The 20,410-nt window shown below is 43.1% G+C and overlaps 1 protein-coding gene across 1 annotated transcript in view; it reads left to right on the forward strand.

Annotated features, from left to right (window-relative positions):
* zfyve9a (zinc finger, FYVE domain containing 9a) overlaps positions 1 to 20,292 on the forward strand; it is a 28,564-nt gene extending 8,272 nt beyond the window's left edge. The window contains exons 4-19 of the mRNA XM_083927869.1: positions 1,284 to 2,719; positions 4,418 to 4,517; positions 5,830 to 6,006; positions 6,166 to 6,329; positions 7,345 to 7,474; positions 7,769 to 7,891; positions 8,696 to 8,851; positions 9,817 to 10,041; positions 11,336 to 11,418; positions 11,630 to 11,734; positions 13,267 to 13,417; positions 13,643 to 13,723; positions 14,713 to 14,875; positions 15,786 to 15,891; positions 16,448 to 16,624; positions 17,209 to 20,292. Coding sequence (XP_083783995.1) covers positions 1,284 to 2,719; positions 4,418 to 4,517; positions 5,830 to 6,006; positions 6,166 to 6,329; positions 7,345 to 7,474; positions 7,769 to 7,891; positions 8,696 to 8,851; positions 9,817 to 10,041; positions 11,336 to 11,418; positions 11,630 to 11,734; positions 13,267 to 13,417; positions 13,643 to 13,723; positions 14,713 to 14,875; positions 15,786 to 15,891; positions 16,448 to 16,624; positions 17,209 to 17,370 — 3,539 coding nt within the window. The 3' untranslated portion in view covers positions 17,371 to 20,292. The remainder of the gene's footprint in view (positions 1 to 1,283; positions 2,720 to 4,417; positions 4,518 to 5,829; positions 6,007 to 6,165; positions 6,330 to 7,344; positions 7,475 to 7,768; positions 7,892 to 8,695; positions 8,852 to 9,816; positions 10,042 to 11,335; positions 11,419 to 11,629; positions 11,735 to 13,266; positions 13,418 to 13,642; positions 13,724 to 14,712; positions 14,876 to 15,785; positions 15,892 to 16,447; positions 16,625 to 17,208) is intronic.
* The last annotated feature ends 118 nt before the right edge of the window (positions 20,293 to 20,410 follow it).

The following is a 20,410-nucleotide window of genomic DNA, read 5'->3' on the forward strand; positions in this document are numbered from 1 at the left end:
GCTGTGTGTCGGCATACTCCCAGCTCTACAGTACAAATGGTCTGCTTATTATAGAGGAAAGACTGCTCTTTTTCTGGATTTATGGCAGATGACCCCAGAAAATGCCAGTCCTCCACGCACAGCATATTTTGATGGCACTGTGAGCTCAGTTTTTATTATGGCTGTGAGTGATTATCTGTGTGTCCTCTGCCAGAGACCCAGCTTGGCAGATTAACTCTGTGTGAGTGAATGTGTGTGTGTGTGCTTGAGCATGGTACAGCACATACTAAAACAGCTTAGCATGAATTCCAATGGAGGGAGGAGAGCACTATACAGTAGCTGACGGCTGTGTGAGAAAGTCCTTTTGAAAAACCATTATAAGAATTTCTGGTTGCGTTACACAGCATTCATGTGTCAGCTTGACCGATGGCTCCCAGGGGCGAGTGGGACACCAAGCAATTTGGCCCACTTTCTCAAATTTCCCAGTCCATCCGCACACTAATTTCCCACTCCATGCCAACCTCATTTCCCAGTTTGTCCCCTGGTTTGTTCCTGCCATTTATAGCTCTTTCGATCACCTGGGAGTGTGTATCTTCGTATTAGTTCTCTTTGGCAGTTTATTTGAGGCTTCCTGTCTTGCTGTTACAGGGTCATGATCTCTCTGCTGGTAGCCACCTCTAATTATCTGTTTCATGTCTTCAAGAAGCCTGCAAGCTATCCCAAAAAATTAGAGCAAATGTAAGGGTCTGAATTGAGAAATGGTTCCAGTTGAGAGCCGGTAACAAACTGGAATCAGAACCAGAATTGTATCCCTCTGAGCTTATGCATTCCTTTTATCAATGCTGGCATGTTTTTCTGACGGTTCATTGCAAAACAATGAGATCAAACTCTACGCTGCGGGAAACTTAAAGCAATGAGTCATGACGGAGAGGAAGAAACGGTCCAAGGCGGGGCGTTATAATAACATTAGCGTCATGCAGGCAGGCTTAGCAGATTTATTTATTTGAAGAACCTAAATAAAAAAGAAAGCTGTAAAAATAGTCTCAAAATATCTACACTGTGTTTGGGCTCGAATAATAAAAACTGTTGTCGGCGGAGTATTTTTTTACACAGAAAACTAATCAGGAAACAATTAGGGAATCCATAAAGAATCGGACCGATAAGCAGAATCGATACTGACACTGGTATCAACTCCCATCCCGAGGTAAAGGTGGCTTATACAGGATATAGATCAAATTAGGTATCAAATAAAGCAACATGTGATCCATATAATAGTCTGTTTTCCTCTTTTCTTTCTCTGCCAGATGAGACAGACAATCCCATTCTCTCGGATGCCAAGTGGACCCAGATCCTGGCCCCGCCAGCCCACCTGCTCTCTCTGAACCCCGCCCTGGCCCACGCAGACCTCAGCCCCCGGGAGAGTCCACTGCCCTTCAAAACCCTCCCCGACTCCAGCTCCTCCCCGGGGGGCGACCCTAAAAGACATCCCGGTTCTGAACCTCCATCCTGGGTAGAGGAGAGGCCGGCAGACGTTCACAGCCCGCCCCTCCCTCAGCCCAACATCGGCAAACTGGTGGGCACAGACGACCTCTCGCCGTCCCCTGTGACGGCCTGTACCACTGTGGAGAATGGCTTCCCCACCAGCCCTGCAAGCACACAACTGGATGGGCACAGCAAAGCGATAAATTCTTCTCCAGATAACCAGCCTGGTGCTTCTGACCAGGAGGCTAAATCTCATCAGGAGGAGAGAGCCACCTCAGCAGCAGAAGGAGACTCCACTGTCAGTCACACTCACTTTACCTTTGAAGTTGGATTAGGACACGAAGAAGACACTCTCTCTCTGAGAGAGACAAATGGGGAAGATGTCATAGAAGGGGCCAGTACAGCTGTTACACAGGACAATGGTCAAGAAACACAAACTGCAGACTTAAAGGAGAATCAGTTAGAAAGTCCCTTGAATAGGGGGAGAAGCATTCAGGGTGGTTGTGAGGTGGAGGAGAATGGTGTATCTCCTCTTGACAGGGTTGAAGTGAAGGAGAAGGAGAGATTTAATCCAGAGGGACGGATAGACCAAGTCCTCAGAATAACAAGCCTTCCCAATGGTTTGGAGAAGGACGGCAGTAACCATTCCACACTTAAGGAGACGGAGGAGGAGGTGGAGCAGGAGGAGGGTTTTTCTCCCTCTCCTGTCCCTTCAAAAGAGGACTTTGTCACTGAGGAGAAAGAAATGGAGGAAAGCAAGCAAGAGATCAATGATGGAGGAGCAGTGGGGTCAGGTAGCATCCAACCAAAACTCAACAACAATCGCCTGCAGCCGGTCAGTGTTCCCTACGGAGGGGCACGACCAAAGCAGCCGGTCAGCCTCAAGCTCCAAATCCCACAGCCACTGTCTGGCCAAGTCCAAAATCAGCTCACTCTGCCCACCAATGGCAGGAACAAAAACCAGGAGAACCAGTGTTGGAGAGGCACGCCCTCTGAAACTACGCCCAGTGGGACTGATCAGAGTGCAGTCGGGGTGAACGGAGATGGTGTTGTCCACTCTCCTCCCCTGATGCCCTCAGAGAGCCCAGACAATGACCTCCAGGCAGGCCAACAGGGCAATCTGTGCAAGAAACCTGCCAGTTCTCTGGGGGAGGTTGCCCCTGTGTGGGTGCCTGACTCCCAGGCTCCTGTCTGTATGAAATGTGATGTCAAGTTCACCTTCACCAAGAGGAGGCACCACTGCAGGGCCTGCGGCAAGGTCAGTGGAGTGCTGGATCTGCTTTTATGTGAACATCTAAAATAAAATCCTGTGTCACACTTATAGCAACCTGGCATTTCAGGGCCACTTCTTTTGTTCAGTTATTTATTGGTGGTGCATTTATAATCCCATTATAATTTACGTAAAGTAGACAATGTGTCGTCTCTGAATTGCAGCTACACTTACAAAAATGATCTTATTTAATCTTAAACATCAACAGAAAAGGCATTTTGCGCCAATTTTAAACAATCATCTAGAAATTCATCACAAAAAGGAAAGGGCCACTAACCCTAAAGTAGCCTGTGTAGACCAATAGACCAGAATGCAGTGCATCCATGATGATGTATTGTATTAAGAGTAAGGTTCATGATATTGGAAAACTCTTGCCAAAAAGCTTGCTTACTCTTATCCTTATTGCTCCCTCCGCCTGCTTGTTCTCTAAAATGTTCACACCTCTCCTGGGGGTTTTGTCAAAGGGCATTCAGGGACAATTACTAAATGATGTTGGCCTTTCAAAGTAGGTTTAGGGAAAGAGAAGCATGTGCAGAGAATGGAGGTTTATTTATCTTCCATTTCTGTTGTAGGGTATTACCTGAAGCCTTCATCCTGGGTTCCTTACCATGAATTAGTTGACATGGACACTAGGGCTCCAGTGAATGGTTATCCATTTAATCATCATATTTTCTTGATTAATTGTTTGGTCTAAAAACAAAAGCAAAGTTATTTCAGCAATTAATTGATCAGCATACAGGTTGTTGATTATTTTCTCTCTTGATTGATTGAGAAAATGAGTAATTTACTTGTTTATTAATCGACATATTGTCTGTTTTTCGACACTTATGGAATCATCAAACCTGTCATGTTTGAGTTTCAAGCAATCCGCAGACAAAACAGGATAAGTGAGTGCTTGACAAAAGACAAAAATCATGCGTGCATGGAGAAAAACAAGACGAGGAACGCATTTCACCTTTTAAAATGCACGAGAGAGTCGTATTGCAAACAGGGAATATTATTAAAGGAGCTTTGCTGACTCTGTGGAGTAAGGAGGTAAATCAAATGAAGTGCTGTGATAGATGAGTTTATTCTTAGGGCCTTAACATAAACTCAGTGGGTGTGCAGGTAGCTTTCTAGACTTTTGGCCACCCACACATGCAGCGGGGCATCCGCACAGTGCTTTAAAGTGAAGATGTGGTTGCTGACACTGCACTGGAAAATCTCCGGACTGCTACTTAATTTCCCATGGTGGTAAACAAACACCCTCTCTGCCACTTGAGCAGGGAGGAGCTGGCACTGCAGTAATACTGACACCAGCATTGGGGCCGCAAACAATAGACACAGCGGGATATTCCACGCACCCACCGCCAGGCTGGTAGATCCACAAGCCAGCTTATGATGGTGCTGCAAGGATCTAAATGTTACTGGATAATGATGTGTAATGAGGTGCTAAGGCACTGAATGTAAAGTGCACTGTAAAGAGCTGCAGCTCGTTGACGCCCTGGCGAAGTACAGGAAATCCATATCCATAAAATGGTACATTTACTGCACACCTAATCACAATTTATTTTCAATTCTTCTCCTTTTAAAATAATCACATATTATGTAAAATCATTTGTGGAACTGTTTTCTGTTCAGTGTGCTCATTATTGTTGGAACGTGGCACAAATAATATCTTTGTCTTCGTGGCTGTGTGTTTTTAAGGTGTTCTGTGCGACGTGCTGCAGCCTGAAGTGCAGGCTCGTATACATGGACCGGAAGGAGGCTCGCGTCTGCGTCACCTGTCATTCTGCTCTAACAAGTGGTGAGCATCAATGCAAGTAGAAATTTAGTTCTTCCCAACTTATATGTTGCATTTTTATGCACACTTTGTTTATATGAATGCAACTGTGCATGCTGCTCCATTTAAAAAGACTGATATCGTTCAAAATGTGCAGAGAAAGCAAAAAGATTTAAATAATTTGTCCACAAGGAAATGCTTTCTTGCTCCTTCAGTTAAAAACAGCAATGAAAAGTTTAATCTTGAGCGATTAATATTAACGTACAGTGATTTTCCAACACTTTCTCTTGACAAAAAATAATTAGTTTTTATCAGGAGCAGCATTAACATTATTGCATATTGTGATGGGGCACACTTACTGTGTAAGTAGACCTTTGTGTGACATTTTGACATGTCATAGCAGGAAATAGCACAGGTGTAATTAATAACAGTAATTCAAACTGCGTTTCTTTTAAGTGGAGACCACTGGAGTGGCTTACTGGGCGGTTATTGGAACAGAGCCATCGTTAACGTCGTTAACTACTGTACTATGACCACTCTGATTGTCTGCTGAGTCTTTTAATCTTAAGATACAACCATGAAAATAAATATTAAACAGTATTTACTTTAACTTTTTAGACTTGGAACCAAATATCAACATGGCAATATATTATATTAATATCTCTTGCGATACATTACGATATACTGGAGCCAAATACAGATACTTTGATTAAAAAGAGAAATGCTTATATCTTGCATTTATTTATTTTTCTGTGTATTATATGTTTTAGTTATAATTAATTTCACATTGGGATGATGGCATGCGTGGACATGGAGAAGTTGAAGTCAGTGTGTGATAAAGAGGCACTGAGCTAAGACTCTGTGCACTTTGTTGTACATTGTTTCATCTCCAAAAGCCAAATATGTCACATAACACCACAATGCAGTGAATCATTATGGATTGAATTGATATAGCACTTTACAGGGTTCCATGTTTCATTCCTCTACCACCTGAGCCACAGTCGATACATAATTCTGCTTTTTGACTCTTTAGGCATGTTTTTTCTTCTTCAGTTGCTCAGATATTGTGATGTATCGTAGATAGTTATCTTGCGGTGTATGGTGCGTCACAGAATCGCTTTATTGTGATCCCATCGATAGTGTGGGGCGACATATCTTGATATTATCGTATTATGAGTTACTCTGTGATTACCAGCACTAATTGGTTTTAGTCCAGTCATTGTTTTTCTGTTTATAGATTTGTTTTTTTACTTTTCTCAAAAAGCACGGCCACCCATCTCAAATTTTAGGATTTGACGTACTGATATCCTCTTTGCTAAAACTCTGTCTCTGGCAGCTCAATCATGGGAGACACAAGCCACTGGAAGCAACCACAGTCCGAACCCCAACAATCCAGCAGAGTACTGCTCCACCATCCCCCCTCTGCAGCAAGCCCAGGCCTCTGGGGTGCTCAGCTCCCCTCCTCCTACCGTCATGGTACCTGTGGGAGTCCTAAAACAGGCTGCCAACGAGGGTACAACCTTTACCAAGAATAAAAATGCTCTTTATGTTTCACTTTCATTCTGTCCCCACCACTTTTAAAGTTTTTGGTGGTTCTGAGAATAGTTTGCGTGCATCCAGTTTTCACTTATGTAACCTTCTCTGTCTTTCACTGTGGGTCTCTTACCTTTAGGGTCTCTAACACGGGAGCAGAGGAGGGTATGGTTTGCTGATGGCGTGCTACCTAACGGAGACACAGCAGAGTCCCCCAAACCACCGAGCTCCAGCCCAGTCCCCTCGCAGTCACTTGCCATCTCCACATATTCAAACAAATCCTCTACTTCTGAATCCTCAGAGGTAGGCTCAGCATGAAAAACATTCACCCACAGCTAATGCTGTTAGGTCAGCTTGTTATGGTCTTATTAGTTGCTCCGCAGTTAGTTGAAGGAAGCCACAAAGAACTCATTCTGTGGGATTCTTGGTGGCTTACTGGTTTAAAGGAAACATTCCTCCATGCTTTATCAAAATTAGAAATCCCAGTCAACTGAAGTTCTTAAAAGAAAATACGTTAAAGTTTGCCCCACAACAAATAAAAGGAATTTGAATGTGGTTGTTTCTTTGGTCGTGCTGCGTGAACACTCATTGAACTTGAATCAGAATGATTGTCGAAGCTTTTAAATGATTTCATGTCAGATGGCCTGATGATGTTATGCAGACAGACCCTGAGTATAAAATTAGACTTTTACATGACTCATGGAAGTCATACCAGCTTGAACTGAGTAATGTATGGATTTTAATGTAATTTAAAGTGACTCACTCGTATGCGTGGCAAAGTGGAAACACTGGGGCTCCTACTGTACCGTTTTCATGGTTTAGCACATTATAATGTATCAAATTCAAGTGAATTAAACAGAAACGTGACTAGTCAGAGTGAGCACTACTAAGCCTCTGGCTCTGGAGGAGCTTCATCAAATCTGAGAACAAGTGACATCACTTAAAGAATCTCGTTTGGCCGTGGAGATGACAGATTTATAATAAAAATCTTACGTTACAAACTGTGAGATGAAAGAAGCTCATCCTGCAGAGAGGTTCTAACAAAAGATGCTCAGATCACTTTGTATCCAGTGTTTGTGAGTGATTTTCACTTGTGTTATGAACTAAAAGTCAGGATGAAGTTGGCCTCTGCAGTATCCAATTTTATTGATCTTTTTTTTCCCCTTCAAATTTGTTTCTTAAAAATGTTAAAAACCTTCTTTGTTTTGGCCATAGGAGCTATAGCTCCCAGATACCTATAATCACGCCGCACCCTTTTGTGTACTGCATCCTACTCTGTGTTTTAACCTGTATCTCATCCTTCACCCTCCACCCCCAGGCAGCCCATATCCCTGTTGCCCCGGTGGGCAGCCCCGTGGGCAGCTCCCTCAGTCTGATCCCGGAGGACGGGCTCCCTCCCATCCTCATCTCCACCGGAGTCAAAGGAGGTACGGGAGGCCACATCACAGGTGCTTGCCCTCATCCTCACCATTCTGCTGCCTCCTCATTGCTCCGTCAGCTACTGTGTTTGTGAAGTGCTTTTTACATGTGCTTTGTATCACCACTCATAGCCAACGACAGGGGGGGTGTTTTAATGTTTTAAATAACTGTGAGGGTCTCCAGCTCTTCTTTTCGTCGGATCATCATCCTCACGCTGACATCTCCATCCCTCTCTCATCCTCGGTTCTTTCTGTCTGTTTATCTAACTTTACCTCGACTGCCACCCTCCTCTCCTTTTGTGCTCCGCCCCACCCCACCTGTAGACTATGCAGTGGAGGAAAGGCCGTCAGAGATTGTCCTCATGCAGCAACTGGAGGAGGGAGGTCCAGACCCCCTGGTCTTTGTGCTTAACGCTAACCTGCTCGCCATGGTCAAGCTAGTCAACTGTAAGTAACCCACCAGCCAGTGCCTTTCTACCTTTTATAAAGAAGAGATTTAGCACGTTCATTTGAAAAATATAGCTCAAAACTGCCTATGGAAATTTTAGAGGAACAAAAATCAGTGTGTGGACCTACTTTCAAATGATTTATTTCATGATGATTGAAGGAATGGGGAAATATATATTTGTATTGTGTACATTTTTTTGTGCCTTTTATTGAAGGGAGTATAGCTGATAGTTTGATAGGAAATGAGGGAGAGAGAGAAGAGGCAACATGCAGTAAACGACCGCAGGTCGGATTTGAAGCTGCTGTGGTGTGTTTGCTGGATATTAATTTATTCATCTGGGCACTTTAAAATAAACGTTTTTTTTTGGCATTGCCAGGCGGGAGAATCCCTTGTAAAGACTGATCTGACATGAAAATCAACTTAAGATAGGTTCAATCACAGTGGTTTGTGGTTTATTGAAGCGATTCTGTGCTTATAAAAGGAAAAGTAGAACATAGGGAGTTTACTTACAACAGATGTGCATTTAATTTATCTCTGAGAATATTTAATCTTTTGCTGGTGTTTATGTAAATCTGACAGCATTCAATTCAGACCTGTGTTGGAAGCATTACAAACATTTAGCCAGTTCCAAAATGGTAAGATTGCCATCATGACTTTTACATAGAAGTGTTCAGACACGAGACAAACATATAAAATTGCCATCGTGTTTACGATGATTGAAAGGATCGTATGAAAAGGCTCTGATCTGGTAACGATTTCATGTACGTCTAATGTGACAGACTCGTTTTCTATTTAACCCACAGATGTAAACAGGAAGTGTTGGTACGTGACGACTAAGGGCATGCACGCCGTCGGCCAGGCAGAGGTGGTCATTCTGCTCCAGTGTCTACCTGACGAGAAGACCATCCCGAAAGACATCTTCACCCACTTTGTGCAGCTCTACCAGGAGGCCCTCAGTGGTAAGAACAGGGGGCACACTGTAAAATCAGTCGCCCACCTCCCACACACGTTAGTTGTTCTGTCTTAAGCAGGGTCTACCTGTCTGTCACAGCCTGCCCAGTTAAAAATGAGCTAACCCTAAAGTAGTGAGGGATAAGGTCAAGGGGAAAATGTTCCAGCTCTACTTGGTTGCGCCTAGTCAACCTCTATTTGAAAAACCTTACTTACTACTGCACACAGTTGCTGAACTGTGTCTCTGCCTTTTCCATGAAAAATGGGGAAAACATTAGTGTCCTGCTGTCAGGTCGCATTCCTCCAGGCTTGACACCTCACCAACGCTTGTCGCGCCTTTTTAACTCCGTATGCTGCAGCGCACAATCGGCTAATATTGGGTGACTTTGATGGCTTGCTCCCCCTCAGGCTGTTTCCTTCTTTACACTGGAGCAGTTTCAGGCTGGTGGAAGGGAGCCATATTGTTTGCGTCGTTCCTGATTAACTCGCTGTCAGTCAGGTCTCGGGAAGAAGTGCTGGCTTTAGCGAGTCCCAGCTACAGAAGGCTGTCATGCCATTATTGCATTATGTGGCATCTAAAGCCAGCGATCCCTCCTACAGATAATTAGTAACATGAAACCTTTATGGGTTATATGAGTCTGTAGGGCGAGCAGGCAAGATCCCTTTTTATTCAGTGTTGTGGGACTTAATACAGACTAAGCAAGGCTCCTTATTCACACAGTATTTCCAGCTGTTATATCATTCTTAGACGTCTGGTTTCAGAGGAAGAAAACACTGATTAGTCTCTCTTTTCCTTCTTAGCTTTTCATTTGCGTTCATTTTGTTTCAATTCATCTCCTTCATACCATTGACGTCGCTCCCCCACTACCCTTCTGTGCGTTCCCCTCTCCTATTTCACCAACCCCTCCTCCTCACGTCTCCTATATCACTAACCTCTCTCTCCTCTTCTCCCCTTCTTCCTCGTCTCCTAAAGGCAACGTGCTGAGCCACCTGAGTCACTCATTCTTCACGCAGAGCTTCCTGGGCAGTAAGGAGCATGGCGGCTTCCTCTACATCAGCCCCTCCTTCCAGTCGCTGCAGGACCTGCTGCTGCCTAACCCGCCCTACCTCTTCGGCATCCTGATACAGAAGTGGGAAACTCCCTGGGCCAAGGTCTTCCCCATCCGCCTCATGCTGCGGCTCGGCGCAGAGTACCGATGTGAGTTAGGACTACTGAGTCCATAAATCAAAAAGCAGTAGTTGACAAGACAATCTCACTTCACGAGCCATTTGGTAGCTGTTTTGGAGCTTTCCATCAGATGACACGATCTTCATAAGCAGATAATTGTTTTCCAGTCTTCGTGGAAATGTAGATGTTTCAGGTATATTTAGCGCAGATTGGTCTTCCTTATTTTCTGCTCATTGCTCAGCAGAGTTGTAAGTAGTTTTTAGATTTGTAGTATTTGTATTGGGTTTTTTTTGTCCATCCAGAGCACAGACCAAAGCACAATGTTTCATTGAAACGATTTAATCCTGAATCTTGGAACCAAACATCACAAAGTTAAATCAGGTGAAAGGGGGAGAAAAGGGTGTCCTGTAGCGTTTCTTCTGCGTTTCTATTAACATCCAGCTTGATCTAGAGAGCCTAGTATGTCAGTAGAAACATATAAACATCAAACCAACCTGCTCAGATGTTTTTCACAGCTTCTCACATGAAATAGGAAGTCTTGTGAGGGGTTTTATCAGAGTACCTCCTCTCCACCAAATCCCTTCTCTCACAGCCAGACCTGCCAGCACCGGGCGCCGCCTGGCTCTGCTAAGCCTCTCGTCTGCTTTCAGTTAGCTCGGATTGAATACATTAACAAAGCCACGTACAGTTGAGGCTCTTAAACACAAAGTGTTACCATCGTCTCCACACAAACAGCGTAGCTCTCTACTCCGTCACCTCTTACCTTAACCAGTGACCAGCATGAGCTCGGTTAGCTCGTAAGCCTACGGATCCCCGCTGAACTGCAGATTGAGGCTGAGAATGTTTTTTGTTGCTAATGGGAGATGTGGCGAGATCTTATTTCCAGCTGTTTGCTGAGATAAGGCTAAAAATAGTCATCTAAGGAGCTTTGGTTGCTGGAGAAAAAAGCAGCCTTATTTTTCACTTGTGGATTAAGAGCATTCCTCCTAACTGCAGGCACAGTTCACCGTATTTGACGTGTGTGTAGGTCTTTTGTGTAGTTCATTTGCATTTACAAATAAAGAAGATAGAAAACAGAAAATACAAGTTGTGCAGTTAATAAAAACAAAAAACGAAGACGGATGACAGCGGCAGAGACCATAAAATAAAAGTAAACTAAAAACATCCTTTTCTGTGACCACATTTCTGTAACTTTTCAGAACCAAATTTAGAAGAATAGGTAATAATTTTCAAACCAGCATCAAGGATACAACTAAATTACACTTGATTAATGAAAATCAATTCTATTGTGGATTTGTCAACAACTATACCTTTCGTTTTGCAGTTTATCCATGTCCGCTGTTTAGTGTTCGGTTCAGAAAACCGCTCTTCGGAGAGACCGGTCACACTATCATGAATCTGCTCGCAGTAAGTCACTTTGTTTTTCTCTTCCCGTGCACTGTTATTGATTATTTAATGGCTGAAGAGCTCTGCTTTATATTATGGAAAAATAACGTTATTGTGTGATGCTGTGTTTGGTCAAACCAAGTATTCTTCTCTTGTGCCTTGGTTTTATTTTGAACTACTAGCTTTTCTCCAAGACTGTGTTCTTTTTACTAAAATGTCGTCCCTGATGTAGGACTTCCGTAACTACCAGTACACACTACCGGTGGTGAAAGGTCTGGTTGTGGACATGGAGGTGAGGAAGACGAGCATTAAGGTCCCTAGTAATCGCTACAATGAGGTAAGTCTTGTGTATCTAACACTATGACAACATCACATACATCAGGTCCAAAAACAGACATTCCCATCTGGTTATTCTCCCATAAATGGTTTCTCACTACATTTTCTGTTCAGTGTACATATCATAATATACATTTACTTCTACTGTGGTAGGGAATTTTATCTGGATTACAGCCAACGAGTATTTAGTCCATAAAATGTTGATGATGTTGAAGTTGATGATGATATGAAAAACTACTTAAAGTAGAGTATGACAGGAGCATAAATGCAATGCTCTGTATAAAATGCACGCAGGGTTACCAAAGGATCTTGTGTGTGTATATGCTGCTTACACAGATCACTTCCATGACATTCAAAAGATGGATTTGTTATTTAGTTTTTGAATTTATGCTAAAACCACATATACAGTCAAAAGTTTCAAGTTTGTCACATACGCAGTGAACCTTTACATTGTGGAGCGAATTGTTTTGTTGCCTCCGAAACAGTGCTCGACATAATGGCAAATATGACATAAATGGCAAAAATGCAATATATACAACATAACAAATATCGAACGGATGGATGGAATCTTGCACGACTGCAACGCTATCATGGTGACAAATCTGTCCACAGACAGACTGCTGCAGCGGGCTTCCAGGACCTCATTTTGTTATGATCAAACACACAAACTCACAACGTGAAAATAATGCCAGCGTCACTGTCGCGGCTGGTAATCAGGAGTCCCGCCAGAGTTCACAACGGAAGCGAAGTGAGGCCCGCCTTCGAAGTGGTCTTAGTCTGGTTGTTTTAATTCACACCGGAGTTTGATGGACAGCTTTCACACCAGCCTAACTTGTTTGACATCAGTGGAGGATGTAAGCTCCCTGAACATCAACACTCAGCTGTTCATTCTGTGTAGGTGATGTGTGACAAACTCTCCAGGGGCCCCCGCAGCTGAACATTAGGCGTGGGCTGCCGATTTGTTATAACGCCGCTGCCTACAAGGTGTGAATGAATGTCCGACCAGAAGAAGTGATACACACAAAGCACTATTTGGCTGAGAACGAAAGCGGCGGTGCAGAGAGTAGTGCTGGTTGTAGCGTTTGGCTGCTGATGCAGTAACAGATGGGAACCCAGTTATGTGAAGTGGGGAGCGTTTCTCAACAGCTTGCGGGCAAGCCTTCAGCGCAGCAAGTGGTTAAAGCCCTCCAGATTTTCAGTTTTATTTCTGATTTGCAAAGGAAGGCTTCAAAGAGATGCAGAGGCAAGGGATTTAGCTGAATGAATTTGGGATATTTCAACTGCTGTAACCACCCTTGTCAATGTCTCGCTTCACAATCTGTCATCTCAACGCCGTCCCATTTAAGTAGAGGACTTTATTAAGAAGCCCACTGCAATTAGGCTTAAGCAGGCAGCCTCTGTTAAGCCCATTTTCCTCAGCACACACACACACACACACACACACACACACACACACACACACACACACACACACACACACCCACACACCCAAAGGGCATCTTAATTAGACATGGATATTATTTGTCCTTGCAGCTGATGAAGGCCATGAACAAGTCTAACGAGCATGTGCTGGCCATGGGGGCGTGTTTCAATGACCGGGCCGACTCCCACCTGGTTTGTGTCCAGAACGATGATGGGAATTACCAGACGCAGGCCATCAGCATCCATCACCAGCCTCGCAAAGGTGCTGATACACAAACCCATCCATGACAGTGCCTTTGATCTCACTCTGTGTGGTTTCTATGTTCAGATTTTTGTCTGGAGCGCCGTGTTTGCTTGAAAATCTTTCCTTGCTGTTATTTTCTCGTCCTGTTTGCCCGAAAATAATATGACCTCCTCCGGTTGTTGATTCGTGAAGTTAAACTTTAGTTGTGATTCATTTTTTTTCCTGTTTGTAATTTTCCTGCAGTCACCGGAGCCTGCTTCTTTGTGTTCAGTGGTGCTTTGAAAGCCTCTTCGGGCTTCTTAGCCAAAACCAGCATTGTGGAAGGTGAGAAATGTGACAACAGACTACGTGTTGGCTGTAAAAATGTTGAGATATTAGTTAATAATATTTGTGTAAAGCCGCCTCACAAAGCTCTTGGTGGTTAGTGCTGCAAATGGGAGTTTGAGATATGAAAGTGTAAACGTAGCAACTGTCAAGGTTCTGAGTGTATTTGGCTGTTGAGGGAAATATTACAAACCAATGAGAAATGGCAATATTGCATTTGTATGTGATTTTTGTGTCCATGTGCTGAAGTGCCTTGTTTTTTAATACACTGGGAAAACCCAAAAAACAGACATTCCTATCTTGTTGTTTTAAATAGATTTTCAAGAAATTGGAGAATATTCTGATATACACTGGAGATCAAAACTAGAGAACAAATTAAAAAGACTTGATTTATTCTGAAATATTGTTCTTTTTAACTGTTTAGAATGGGTTTCCTCCGGGTTCTCCGGTTTCCTCCCACAATCCAGAGACATGCACGCGTTAGGTTAATTGATGACTCTAAAATTCCCCGTAGGTGTGAATGGTTGTCTGTCTCTGTTCGTCTCTATGTGCCCTGCGATAAACTGGCGTCCTGTCCAGGGTGGACCCCGCCTCACGCCCAATGTCAGCTGGGATCGGCTCCATCCCCCCCGCGACCCCGACCCCGGGATAAGCGGTTGAAGATGAATGAATGAATGAAGAATTTAATAAAATATCAGCTGTGGCTATACCACTGTTGTATTAGCTCTCTTTTTTTTTTTAAATAACCAAGGCACTTCAACAAAAAACGCCCACAGGACATCACTAGTTTCTCACACTGCTCTGGTTTGATCTTGGTCCAGTCTTCTACAGTCTCTTCCACAGATCAGTAACTGCAGTGGGTTCTTAGACATTACTTTGTCACTAAAGATTTTCCGGAGATTCTCTGACTTTAATTGACTTACAGGTGACTAACTGAACTATTAGTTAATATAAGCACTAATCATGATGATAATCTTAATCACCCTTAGATGGTGTGATGATCCAGATCACAGCTGAGACCATGGACTCTCTACGTCAAGCCCTGAGGGACATGAAGGACTTCACCATCACGTGCGGTAAAGCCGACCAGGAGGAGAACCAGGAGCTCGTCCACATCCAGTGGACGGAGGACGACCACAACTTCAACAAGGGGTGAGACGGGAAGAGAAAAGAGCCAGTGGGCAGACGAGGAGAGGGAGCTGGATAGATGCGTTTATGTCACGGACAATTGAACTGATAGCTTCCCAACCGCTGCTTTTACTACTTTGCTATAAAAACTCATTATGCATGCTCTGGGAAGCCCTCTGGAGGGAAATCTCAGCCGGGTGTAATGATGTGGTTTGACGTGGCTTTGAGATACACACCAGTTCTATCAATTTTACAGCAGTCTTGATAAAGTCTGCCATTTTAAATGTGACTTTTCACTATTATATCTAATTGAGGCCTTTGAGCAGATACTGGATCACTTCATTAGTAGAATATTCTCTGATAACTGAGTCTGCTGTCTGGCATCAGGTCATAGTTCCATATGAACAGCCTGCTTTAGCTTCTTCATCCACACTTTGTGCTTGACGTTTATCCTCCTCAGGCCTCATGCACCCTTTTTTTTTCTTAATAAACAGTAGAAATGTATTTTCCACCAGAGATGAAGGTTGTCTTCAGTTCTTCAAAACACAAAAAAAGAGACAGTAGCTGCTGAAGGAAATCCCCCACAAAGGTTTTAAAACTCGTCTGGTGTCACTAATCACTGGCTCCTACTATCTTTTTTTGTTAAAGATCATTTTTATGGCCGTTTTTGACTTTATTATAGTACAGGAGAGATAGGAAATGGAGGAAAGAGAGAGAGAGAGAGAGAGAGAGGGTGACATGCAGCAAAGTGCCACGGGTCGGAGTCGAACCCACGGCCGCTGCATCAAGGACTTTTAGCCTCTGTATATGGGGCGCCTGCCCTGACCACTGAGCTTTAACTTCTGTTTTACGTTTACTTGTTTGCTCTGTTTCTAAATCCTCTGTAAACTCTGTTTAATGAAACGCTGCTGCTCTGTGCGTCCTGGTTTTCCAGTGTCATCAGTCCAATCGATGGGAAGTCTATGGAGTCCATCACCAGCGTCAAGATATTCCACGGCTCTGAGTTCAAAGCCAACGGCAAAGTCATCCGCTGGACAGAGGTACAATCATTTTACGGAGTATAAGAAAAGAAATCAAGCCACCATAGAAGTCTCACAGGGAAAAATGTTTATTTACACTTAACGCAGTGAGGTCACAGGTTTGAATGCCTTGTTTCTTTTAACTGTGATTAACAGTAGAACCGACGTTGCACAGTACTAAATCAATTACTGTGTTATTCACCAACAATTGACTGACTTTACGTTCATAAGGGATGTGTAAACCCATCTACTGCAGCTTTAAGACCTGGTTTCTTCCCCTGTTCTTTGTCTGTAAAAAAAATAAAGTCAATTTTCAGTTCAGCCCTGTTGGACACTGAAAGGACACGTTTTCCACTACTTTGTCATCATCAAATGTGTTTTTTTAAAAACACTTAATGTACTCTGTCCACCATACTAATCAATAACTTGGATCTGAATCAGATCTTTAGTTTGTGTGGCCACTGTGTGTTGTGTCTTCTGTTGGAGCTTTCTGTGTGTTTATAAATCAGTAATATATATATATATATATATATTTTTTAAAAGGATCTTAATCAAAGGCTGTGTTTTTGTCTCTCAGGTGTTTTTCCTCCAGAGTGAAGATCAACCCAACGGCCTGAGTGACCCGGCCGACCACAGCCGGCTGACAGAGAACGTGGCGAGAGCTTTCTGCATGGCGCTCTGTCCGCACCTGAAGCTGCTGAAGGAGGACGGCATGGCCAAGCTGGGCCTGAGGGTCACACTGGACTCTGACCAGGTGGGACGCTTCAGATCAGAGAAATCACTGTTGTTTAGTCAGACTGTGAGGAAACCGTGAGGACAAACTGCAAGAGCAGCCGTTTCTGATGGAATCGTAGATTAGCAAACATGTCCGGACGGTGTTTCTCTGTGACTGGAGCAGTTTTTTTTAGTGCTGGAAATTAATTTAGTGATAAGTGGATTTCTTTGAAGTACACAAACCAGGTGTTGGCCAGTGGAAGAAAAGAAAAAGAGAGAGATGAGACACAGAAGAAGCAATATAACAAAAGACAATTAAGGGTACAAAACAAAGTTACAAAATCAAGAATAGAATAGAAATACTTTATTGACCCCAAGCTGGGAAATTGCAGTATATTTGTCAGTTGTCATTCATCAATAGGAACAGAGTGTTTGCAGAGCTGTCTTATAGATAAATGTAATACTGTGGCTTTTGTTCTGATCTGTATTTTAAACGGCTTCTATAGATAATGCATGATAATCCATACTTCATTAAATCTATAACTGCACTGTTTCTTTCTTATTTATCTGAATCTGAAGCTGCAAGTAGTGAGGATCCAGTCTAACCGGTCCACATTGTTACAGGTGGGTTACCTGGCAGGAAGTAACGGCCAGCCTCTCCTGCCTCAGTACCTGAGCGATCTGGACAGCGCTCTCATCCCCGTCATCCACAGCGGGGCGTGTCAGCTGAGCGAGGGCCCGGTGGTCATGGAGCTGGTCTTCTACATCCTGGAGATTATCTCCTAGGAGTCTTCAGAGCCCCACCCCCCCAAAAAAACACATCTTTTCACTTTCTGACATCATCTCACGGCCCCGTCATCTCCCTTCAACAGATTGCACTTCAAAAGAGCCCGAAAAAACTGTGGCGCGCCGGGCGGGGTAGCATTCCTCAAGTCAAACCTATGCATCCAATTGCCGTCCGTTCTGCTCCGCCTGGGGCCCGAGGATGCTCCGGAGCAGGGTCATCTCGTCATGTGTCCCGTTTGCCTGAACCTGACAGGTACTCCTGATCTCTGGTGTTCATGTAAGGTGCAGCGAGCAGGAGATGAACCGCAGAGATCTTTCTGTGTGACCCCGATGTGGTGTTACGGTGCCTATAACACAAAAAAGTGGAACCCCCCCTGAACAGTTTTTATGTTTGTTTTTACAACATTGACTCAAAGTAGATTGTCATGATCTCTACAGTCACATGAAACAATTATGAATATAAGAAGCAAAATAAGTTTGCGTAAGTATTTACCATGTTTTTAGCAGGACCCACCTCAATCATTACACACCGCAGTAACCCCTTAAATACATTCAGCAAATTTTACGTCACTTTGTTTTTGTATTGTAAGACTTATGTGGTCGCTCTATCAGTTGGTTTTTTTTTCAGTTTGAAAAATTCATAGCTAGTTAGCCCCACATATAGACGAGCGAGAACTTAACGGCTTTGTGCAATAGATGAAACCCAGATCCTCTTCCAGTCGAGTGTCCGTGGCTGGAATCACTGCCGAAGGTGCAGCCTTTGTGAAATCTTTTATATTGCTAATCTACTTTGATTCAATGGTGTAAAACAAAACTTCCAGGGAGGGTGGAAAAGTGTTTTTTTTATAGGTATTGTCAGTAGCTCTCCCGTCACTCCAACGTCACTGTGGCAGCCGAGGGGTTCTGAAGCACTGAACTGTCGGGCGTCTGCGTAGCAGGGAGGGAGAGTTATACGCACGGGGAAAAGTCCTCTGACGCTTCGTCAAAAGGGAAATCTACAAATCAGCAGATGGAGTTGGAAAGTGCATCTGTGTGGTGATTTATTTTTATTTTTTTTGCACCTTGGTGCTCAGTGCCTGCAGCAGCGATTTCTCAAGCGGATCTAAAACATTTAGCTTCACCTCCTTTAAGCGTTACTCCCCGGATCAATCCATTAACCTGTTGTACATATTTTTGTAGGCATAACTTCTCCTCCGTTCTGACTCTGCAGCCGTGGCCTCCAGAGATCCCCGTTAAACACAGTGTTACTGAAGTCACGGACCGATGCTCTGAAGCAAGGTTACATAAAGCCCTTTCGTCCTACAGTAGACAGCTGTTTAAAAAAAAAAAAGGTTCCAATGCTTTATTAATGAACTCGATCTGTACATAAAGCTGAAGAGGAAATCAGTTTTTAAATCTCAACAGTCAACCCATCAGCTTCAACACCATCAGCGCTTGTTGTTTGTCCTGCAGTGGTTAGAAAAGCCACTCGAGTTATTTTAAAGAGAATAACTGTTTAAGATGTAAAGATATATATGTATATATATATATATATATCTTTGTTAAATGCAGAAGCAGTGCACTGGATTCTAAGCCATTAACAGGAGAGTTAAAGCGAGCGTCGGGGAGGCCTCTGTGTGTCGGGGTGGCCTCTGTGTCCTGGAAGATGTCTTTCTTTTTGGGGCAGAAAAAAAAAAAAAGTTCAGCGTCGGTGAAGAGCCGGGGTTCCTGCAGAGACAAGAGTTTGATCGACCTGAAGCTGAATGTATTTCATCTCACGTTTCCTTCCAAAGCCCTGAAATCATGAACATCCCGCTCCAGACTTTCTCAAAACTTTTCAGACTTGCGCAGGAACCCTGCCGATCGCTGATGTGTAGTATTGGAAAAAGAAAAAAAAAAAAGGCCTCATCTAAAAACAGATCGTCTCTTTCTGCTCTGGACTGTGCTCTCCTTTATCAACATGGACCTGGAAAAAAAAAAAAATAAGAATGTATTCCTCCTGTTTCTGTCCAAATCTGCAAAATGTGCGTTTTGTTTCTGGCTAGACTAATCACCAAAAACCACCGTGTCATGTCAAGATGCTCTGTACAGTAATCATTCTGCATTGTGGCAATTTCTCCATCTTTAATCATGCTAATATAAAAACCAGAAGGGGCTACACACAAAAAAAAGTACTGTTCATACAGTACGAGAGGTTTTGTCAAAGCATTTTATCAGAGAAAAACAATCTCGTCATCACAAGTGAGAATAAGACAATCACATGAAATCTGCAGACGAGCCGACGTTTAGATTACACCTGTAGCTGTTCTTTTGTTTGTTTCTCAATTTGAAGTATTTTAGAAGCTACTGTAGCAAAGTAATGTTAGTGAGGCCCATTTAAAATGTTCAGTAAAGACTGAATGAGAGGTCAAAGGTCACCGGTTCTGGGTTTGTTACTGTGATCGTACCAGAGTCGGTGTATCTCAATCACTGTGTCTTCACTGTGTGACGTTCCTCAGCCGCCGCCGGCAGTTCTGTTTTTATACATTAGCATTAATGAAGAGGAGACATGGGGATTTATTTCCTGTTACGTTTAATTTTGGCATTATCTGACGTGTGCAATATGTCCTAAATCCAAAAGAAAAAAAAGGTGCAATTTGTGTGACTGAAAAAGTAGCATTTTCTTTCTCTCTCTTTGTTTTCAGTTTTGAAATGTTCCTATCCAGACTATAACACTGCATGCAAACGAGCTTGAAAGGGCGAAGAGAGCAAGTTAACTTTGCATTTTAACACTTCTATCTTTCAGTTTGTGGATGATACTAAACAAAAATCCACTCACGTCTGTCATCGACTGGGTTTTGTTGATATCATTTCTTCTTTTTTTAAATAAACATCAGTCAAAATGTTTAAAAGCCAAAAACCCTGTACATCTTTTTTTTCTTTGCTCTACAAATGTCAAGAGAAGTGGTCTTTATCAAAAAAACAAACTGTAGTATATGTAAAATAAAAACTTATAGAAAAGTGAAACCAGTGCTTAGTTTCTGCCTTCTGTTCACGGTCTTTAAAATGTTTCATTTTTAAA

The sequence above is a fragment of the Echiichthys vipera genome (genome assembly GCF_963691815.1).
Source record: "Echiichthys vipera genome assembly, chromosome: 15".
NCBI lineage: Eukaryota > Metazoa > Chordata > Actinopteri > Perciformes > Trachinidae > Echiichthys > Echiichthys vipera.